Genomic DNA, 9,043 nt, shown 5'->3' with positions numbered 1-9,043 from the left:
AAATGGAGCATTACTCTTAGATCTAGAATACGATTTAAATTTTGACTTGTTAAAACTGGGAGAATTATTAGTTTCTCTTTTATTTATCTACAATTTATTAGTTTTTATGCTCTATTAATTCCAGACTCATAATCACACTGTCCTGTCTGCCGTTCTTTCATACGTGTATTGCATGTTTAAAAGACCTTGTTAAACAACCATTTGTAGTTAAATATTTTCCTGTCAATTGAAAGTCACATTTCTTTGTACGTGTAAGTGGTTATTTTGATAGACATCTTACTTTAACAATATTCAGAGTAGAAATGTAATATGCAAACAAATACTAGAGTTACTTGTGTTAGTCTGAATCTGATCCATAATGTAGCATTCTGCAAGAATATACTTATATTTACTTATTTAATTAAACAGAGACTCAAACACAAGTTCTTTAAGTTCACACTTTAATTTCAGCACAAAGCACTGGCCAGTTTTTTAAGCCAGACCAATGGCAATAAGATATAGGAGGCAGCAAGAAGACACAAACAGATTCACACTATTCATTTAAATAAAAGGATTATCCAGGCCTCATAATGTAGTTTACACCTAGCACTCATCTTTTTACAATCACTTCTTTGAGTTTTATATTGGATAATATGTTATTGTACATATAGCTATTGTGGACACAAAATAACAGTTGCACAATTCCCAGAGATGCACCACAAATATCAATGCATTACAAACCATTGTATAACACTGTAAAATAGAATCATACATCATAATACTCTCAAAATAGGGACTGACTTGCTTCTTAATTTTCCATTAATTTTTCTACATTTAACAAAGGAGTTTTTAAATACTCCATTCAAATTCCCTTTTCAGCATTTTTTAAATAAAGCAACAAGTTTATTCTAGAAATCCTGATATTACTCTTATTACTTTGACACAATTTCTCTAACAGACACATTACACAATACATATTTGAACATATGTACATCTCATTCAAACAAATATATTACTTCTGTGCTACAATTGTGGCTGACAATGAAAAAAGAAAATGAAGATCAATTAACTTGAGCTCTTTTGCATAAATGTAGCTAACTAGTCAGAGTAGCTTGTTTGCAAAAATCACTATTCAAAATGGTTCTGGAGGCAGCGCTGCCTTCAAAGCAGAATTAATGTAATTGGTTACCACCCAACAAACAGGCGGGGATGAACATGATTGGTTAGCACATGCTGGCAGAGATTTTCAAATACCATCCCATAAACTGGTAAAGCACCCTCTGGTCCCCCGTGTTTGCCTGATCTAACGGACAGAAATGACTATGGAAGATATTTTGCTTGAATGAAGGATAGTGTAACTCGCTGCTACTAAGGCAGATTCAGAAGAAGTATTTTGCTGCACATTCGAGTTATGACTGTGTTTGTACCTTCCTCAGAGGCATCATTGTCAGAGGTTTCATTGTACTCTATTCAAACAAATTAAAATACTTTAATGTTTGCAATACTTCTAACAAAATATAAAACAAAACTAAGTCTAATAAGATACATTTATATTGCACAGAGATATTTCTGGCAGTCAACGCAGTATTTGAAAATCTCTGTTCAATATGTGCTAACCAATAACGCTCATCCCCACCTGTTAATAACCAATAACATTAATTCTGCGTTAAAGGCAGCACCCCCCCACCCCAGTATCATTTTGAGCAGTGATTTTGCGTGAGCGCCAGAGTAGCCTAACCCTACATTCAAATTAATATTCAATGAAACTATTTAACCACTGATATCCTGATAATTAGTGCATCAATTAGAACATCTATTAGCATAGGAACTAGTGTGCTAATTCCTTTGGTCTTAAATAAAAGACTAAATCAAAAAAACTTATACAACTGGCTAAAAGGGAGGGAGAATGATAATTTTTCTAATAAATATATTTCTGTAGAATGTTTAGTTTAATCAGTTGAAAATGCTTCTATAATCTACCAGTTTTCATTCATCGTTAGCCACATTAGCACATTTCAGCTATTTTTGCAATATATGATCCCACACCAAGGACAAAAAAATAAAATAAATAAATAAAATTAATACTGTAGTTGAGAATACATTTCTGACCTTAAACATTAAGCACCATAAAATAGCTAAGGTTATTCTTCCATTAGCTGCAGATGGAAGGATATAACAGGAGAGTAGCATGTGTCCTTCAGGTTGTATTGGTAGGTTGACAATATTAACAGGTGTAAATGACAGTTAGATACAGAATACTTCATATTATCTGTTGTGTAAACATAGAAACACTGCACAGCATTTTCAGTACATGTAACACTGCAGGTGACGTGACACAATGAGACAAGTTTAAATTGGGCATTCCACTGAGACACCTTAGCAAACTAAGTAGATTTGAGCACAGACAACAGAACTCCTCAGTTCTCCATATTCCCTGGCAACATCCCTCAGCAAGTCCTCTGGATTAAACCACCCAGCATTTTAAAATACATTTAACAAATTTTAGCAAAGAGCTGCCATATACAGCCAGCTGTGCAGCATCTAGGATCTTCCCACTATTTTTTCAGTCCACACTTCTATATCCTCTCTGTCAGAGGACAGGCAGTAGAGAGAGAGGGAATGGCAGAGAAGGAGAAGAAAAGAGGGACGTGGAGGGTCTAAGACTCAAACGAAGGATGAGGGCTTTCTCCGTGAGAAGGGCTCCCTTTACTCGGTCGGCTGACAAAAAAGAGAAGAAAATATAGAGCGAAAAAGGATACACCAGTGTTGGAAAAAAAGAAAGTATTTCACACTATACTGCCAAAAGTGTGTGGACACCTATCCTAATAGTTGAATTCAGGTGTTTAAGCTATACCCAACTATACTAACAGACTTATACAATCAAGCACAGATGCTTTTTGTTTTCCACAGTCATATCCAATTTAACACAGATAAACTTTAAAATCTTGTTAAAAGCCTTATCAGAACAGTGGAGGCTGTTATATGCTATGTAGGTGTGATCATTGTATCCACAAACTTTTGGAATAAGATATTTTTCATGTTATTTACTTTTACATTTCAAGTATTAAGATAATGTTTGCAAGTCAAAAGGTACATTGCCATTTTTCTTTTCATGTCAAAACATTGTTTCTGTATTATTTGTGTTTTTTAAAATACTTGTTTTTAAAATTTTAAATGTGCCAGCAATCAATTACACTGAATGAAACCTTCTCCATAGCAGGACCAACAGAAAAACAAATATTGTTAAATTGATTTCATTTAAAAGTATAGAAAACATTTCCTTCTCCTATGAACTGATAATTCTGGATGCCTTGTTCAGACAGCAACAATGTTTTTTTTTCTTCAAAATACCTAAACTACCCTAGTGTATATGCTAATGTGTTTACCATGCAATAGCAGTAAAAAACTAAAAGTCATTCCAAATAAATGATGCCAAAAAAACAATGCATAATTTCAGTGAAAGGCCATATTATTGCTCAAATATAAATGACAAACAAATATATCAGTGCAAAATTTCAAGTCGAGTAAACTACACAGGGTAGTTTATTTAAGTCTCTTTTCACGACAAGAGAGGTGCATATAGGGAGAACATAATTTTTTTAAGTTTGTAGCTGTTAGTAATCTTATTTTGGCAATTTCATGATCGAAGCAGTCATACTTTGGGTAAAAAAAAATCAAAAACAAAAAAGTAACAGAAGTGAACTAGAAATGGTTTAGCAATCCTCACATTAAAGAACTCATCAACCATCTGGCAATCACTTCCTTCTTCTAGAGTGATAATAACACAGACACTTAACATGAGGACAGTATATCAGAAGAGAGGTGATAAATGCCAGTGGTTATATGACTTCTATATGAGAACAGAAGTGAAGTAAAACCCAAGAAGCAGCAGTAAGGGAGTGAATTATTTGAATTTTTAATTTGGGATCTTTTGTTTGGTTCAAGCAGCATGCAGATCAGATTTAACAGAGAATGAATGAAAGCAGCAAGGGGCCAGAGGTCAATGAAGGCAAATATATTATATATATATATATATATATATATATATATATATATATATATATATATATATATATATATATATATATATATTACTGAAGTCCACTGAACTGCCAAGCCAAGGCTACTTTGCATATGTGTACATTTGTCGTAGTATAGATTACATAAAATAGGTTGAAATTCTAAAGTACTTTAAATATTGTATTTGTCCATTTGTCATTGTAAAAAAAAAACTTACCACACACAAAATAAAAGAAAAAAAAACACTAAATTTTCTTTTTCAAATATTTGGCTTTGTCCCAGACTCTCCTAAATTTAATAACAGTGTTAAAGTGTTCATCTTCTCAGGTAAGGATTACATCATTCTTGCCCATTCTTGCTACTGCATAGCTCAGTTCCTGTTTATTTACATTAAAATTACACATCCCGTTACACATTGAACATAAGGTTTAATGTCTGGAATTACTGCTGGTCAGTCAAAAAGCCCCTTTCTTTCACCATGTCTGTTGAACCATTCAAATTCAGTCATCTTACAGTGTTCATCCTGGAACATGGAAAAGTGAACCTGCATAAAATGAGTAGGCTAATATGGATCTCAAAAATTGGTGCAATTCTTACCTGCCTGCACTGGCACTGTCATTAGAGCAGTACCATTCTTATTATATAGTACTATTGAAGAAAATATGCATGCAACATATTTTTGCCCTGGGTGTTTATAAGGAGCTTGTGCTGGTAATGAATTAAATGGTTCCACTGCCTGAAATAGGTTTACATATATTGTCCTCTCCTTTATGTGGGATTGTTCAAAGGATAAATGTGCCTTCAAGTGAACATGTGCATCTAAAGAAGTTGCATCCTTGAGGCATGCAACCTGGGATGTGCTTGTGTGTGGTAGAGAGAGATAGATAGATGTAGAGAGAGATAGAAACAGTAGTTATCCTCTGACTGCAGATCCAGTGTTAGTGCTCTGTAATGGAATCTGTGGATCTGGTGGGTCTTGTTGGTGAGGCTGGTGCTCTTCGACTTCAGAGATGATGACAACAACAGACAAATGTAGAAAGACAGAAGGGACAAGACAGACAATCAAGACCAAAACAAACAGCTGGTAATGAACATACAGACACACTCAACACTGAAGATGAACATACTAATTAAACACAGCCATATCAAAAGACTAAATCTTAAAAACTTAAGCTAGAAAATCATGTCTTAATAGACGTTAAGTATCGTACATTAAATTAATAACCCACATACATTTCTGAGGAAAAATATATTGCAATTAATGTGTTACTTGTTAGGATAATTTAGGATGTTATTATACACAGTGAAATATATTCAAGGTTTAAAAACAACAACAACAAAACAGAAGTTTATGCATCTAATAAAATGATCACATCTTCAGTCAGAAACACATTCATAACCACATTTTGACAGATGAGAAAAAGTTTTGTTGATGATCGTAATGGCTTTGATTATTACAGTAATAAACTGAAAGCAGTTTAATTAATTGTCAAATTGTTTAAGTTATACTGTTTATATATATCTCAAAAGGAAACTCCCTACTACAGTACGCCCAAAACAATTCCAGACCATCTTCATTGACAAAATAAAAGAAAATATCCTGAAAAACCTCCACAGCTTAAACAGCTTTAAATAGCAATGGACAGGTAAGTCTGTAAGGGGTGGTTAAAGATGAAACCATGCACAAAATGATGATGGAACACGGGAACAATATGCATCAGACGTACCATTTGCAGACCTCCTCATTGGTCACTGATAGAAATTCTGAAAGAATAACCGGAGTCATTGTGGGAGGGATTTATTAGGACTGAGAGTGGGCAAGGCATGGGCAGAGTGGGTAAGGGCAGAATAATAAATATCAACAGTTTTCCTACTGTTTCTCAATTCAGTTTTCTTTTAGTCAGTCCCAGCATAGTGAACTATAAGAGCATGATCTCACAAATCTGAGGTGGGTATAAACAATATTATGTGACATGAGATGAACATCAAATACAATAAAGCCACAGAGGAGTGAAGCTACAGAGACTGTGTATGAATGATATAAAAGCAGGAAGAACTTTAGGCATATAACCAAACAATGCTAAAAATAGCTCATGGCTGATATGGAGTTAGTGTGGGATATCAAAGAAACTGCATGAACTCTACAGTGCCTATAATATTTTCCACCCCTTTGGATGTTTCCACCTTTGTTGCTTTTAGAAACAGAACTATAGTCAATATAATTTGGCCTTTAAAAAATTTCGCAAAAGTAATGTCAATGTGAAAAAGTTCTTCTACAAAGTAAAGTCTATTAATACTGTTAAAGTGGAAAACACTCAAATGGGTAAATCATTTTATAGCCACTGAACATAGAGGGAAAATACTGAATTATAAGGGAAAAATAGAAAAGAGGGAACGGGAAGGAAAGTGTTATTACCCCTTTTTTTACCAATGTGAAAGAATAGGTTCAGGGCAGGTGAGATCAAAGAGAAAGTGTACGGCGGAAGGTTTGTAGATCATCGCTCTCTTCAACAACAGCATTTTGTACATTTCTGACTTTTAAAACTTCAGCAAATTGCTATGAGCAGTTTATTAGTTTTCAGATCGCATCCTACTTTAATCTTAATAAGCACTAATACTGCACACACAGCACCTACAAAACAAATACACCTGTTACAAAAGTACACTATACACTAAAATACAAATACTTTAAATAAAAAAAAACTGTCGCTGTAAAGACAAGTTTGTATCTCCGTTTTTCATTTTTGGAAATATTTTTTAAAACAGAAGCTGCTGTTTATGTTTATCAGCATTTTATGATGAATGTATCAATAGATTGTCCACAACTGCATGCCAATGAACTCCAAGAATTCCATTCATTTCCAGAGTAAAGTGATTTCATTCTTCTGTAAAGTTGTCATTTTGTCCCCACAGCGACAATGTTGTAGTTCCAACTTGTAGTTGAATATTAACACTGTATGTAAACACAATACCAAACTGTACTTGTGAAACAGATAACTAAAACCCTGTAAACTATTTGACTTGATCATGAGCTTCCCTCTTTGACTTACCTGGGTACACCTGGAGGAGCACGGTTGGGGCGGGAGGGCACTTGGGGTGGGGGTCCGCTAAAGGGGTCTGGAGAGGCTCCAGGCCTGGAAGGGACAGGGGGAGCTCCAGCAGCTGGGGGTCCTGGAGCAGTACGACCACCAGGACGAGGGGGTCCAGGTGGGGCCCGACGCTGAGGAGTGGGGCTGGACATGGGGGACCTGATAACAATTAAGGAAATGCCATCACTTTAATGATGACTTACTTCCTTAAACTTTATAACAGACGTTGGCCTTCTTGCTTAGATTACATGAAGTCATATTTTAATCAACATAACTTTACTAGTGTTAAGAGCATTTTTTGTGCCTGAGTATTAATCCAATAAGGGTTTGCCAGTCTAATATTAAAAGTGGACAGTCAATACAACAAGGAGCTACAATGCCAGAGCTTTGGCATTATTCCTTCATGATATTTAACAGTGTCTTTCTCTACAGCTTTGTACTCGATGTATATATAAAACAAATGCATTTCATAGATAAAGCTGTAAGGCTTTAGTAAATAGCCAACCTGCGTCCAGAGGGTCCTCCCTGCACCTGCAGCCATGAGTCATCCACTGGAGGGGGCATAGCAGTGGACACAGTGGTGGTGCTGATGTCTCCAATGATGTTGAGAGCCTCTTTGAGGGCATGATACATCCGCAACATCTCCTCCCTGTGCTGTGCCTGCTCAGCCGACTCCTCCATCAGAGTATTCTGATCTCCACATGAGTACAGCTGAGCCAACAACTCTGCATGGATGAACTCTTTAGCCTGTCCCACATGGCAGTACAAGGAGGAGAGAGAGTGAGGAAGAATATTTACTGGAAAATCTGTTAAATGATATATATCACAAGGCCAGGTAATGGATAATGGCACTAAAACAAAACCCAAATGAAATGTAACCAAAGTGAAAAGCCACAGAAAGGCACTGAGAGAGAGAGAGAGAGAGAGAGAGAGAACTGCATATGAATGCATTAGGAAAGCGTAACTTATTAACCACTTTAATCTGCACTGGGCTTCACTTCAGTAGAACTCAACAGACTCATTTGGACCTCACAAATAGCTTCACTAGTATAAATATATAAATAAATAAGACAGAAAGAATGCTATACATTAATAAATGAATAAACAAGCCTTCCTGAAGGACCAACAATGGGTAGTTTGCACTGTGATAAATTCTGCAGAAATATAGTAGATTTCCAATCAAACATTAGAAAAACTAAACGGACAGGAAACAAACACTTACATTGTTGATCATGAGGTGCATAATGGTCTTGGGCATGAGATCACGCACAGTCTTGTTGACTATGGCCATGTAGGAATCCACAAGATTCCGGATGGTCTCCACCTGCCTCTCCAGCTGAGGATCCATAGAATGCATGAAGCTGTCTGAGCTACTCTCCTCACTGGCTTCACTCTGCTGCACAACACAGTGAGAAAGAGCAGGAGTGGATGAAATAGATACACAGCCTAAAAACTCCAGGCCATAAAGATAATCTTAAGTACAAAAGTGTACATCCAAACATTTTTTTTAAAAAAGTGCATACTTTTTATTAGAAGAAAACCTTCTAAATGAAATTATATTAATTGTATTTCATTTATATTGTTTACACTACATATAAAAGTTTATTTGGGAACATTTCATACTAAATGTAATAATGGAACAGAAAAATGTATCTGCTTTACTTTAACAAATATCAAGGATTTTGGAAAATATTTCTTTTCCTCTAGAAATTTTTAATATATTAGGGTTGGATATATGAGGTTAGCATTAATTGTCCTAGCATATATCCCCTATGGTTGATTAGCACTGGAATCCAAAATTAGAAGTAAGTTATTTTGATGTCCCTACTTACCTTTTCCTTGTCCTTTCAGTGTGGACAAACGTAAGTAAAGACAGAATACATTGGGAAGAGGAGTTAGTGTAGGTAAAGCTAGTAATAAGTTAACTGTCTAGAACATAAATATAGTCGTAAACA

At 35.4% G+C, this 9,043-nt stretch overlaps 1 protein-coding gene across 2 annotated transcripts in view; it reads right to left on the bottom strand.

The window, feature by feature from the left end:
• Positions 1-439: 439 nt before the first annotated feature.
• The window catches only part of LOC136676644 (dynamin-1-like), a 30,355-nt gene continuing 21,751 nt past the window's right edge, over positions 440-9,043 (bottom strand). Inside the window, exons 18-21 of one of the 2 annotated variants that reach the window (XM_066653770.1) lie at positions 8,311-8,484; positions 7,594-7,835; positions 7,050-7,247; positions 440-2,697 (exon numbers count right to left, since the gene is read on the bottom strand). In XM_066653770.1, the coding sequence (XP_066509867.1) occupies positions 2,637-2,697; positions 7,050-7,247; positions 7,594-7,835; positions 8,311-8,484 (675 nt within the window). In that variant the 3' untranslated portion in view covers positions 440-2,636. Of the gene's footprint in view, positions 2,698-4,275; positions 5,002-7,049; positions 7,248-7,593; positions 7,836-8,310; positions 8,485-9,043 lie in introns of those variants that run through there. The other variant, XM_066653771.1, reaches the window with a different exon arrangement.

The sequence above is a fragment of the Hoplias malabaricus genome, chromosome X2, assembly GCF_029633855.1.
Source record: "Hoplias malabaricus isolate fHopMal1 chromosome X2, fHopMal1.hap1, whole genome shotgun sequence".
Lineage (NCBI taxonomy): Eukaryota > Metazoa > Chordata > Actinopteri > Characiformes > Erythrinidae > Hoplias > Hoplias malabaricus.
The sequence above is the reverse complement of the archived record's forward strand: the minus strand, read 5'-3'. Positions and strand labels throughout refer to the sequence as shown.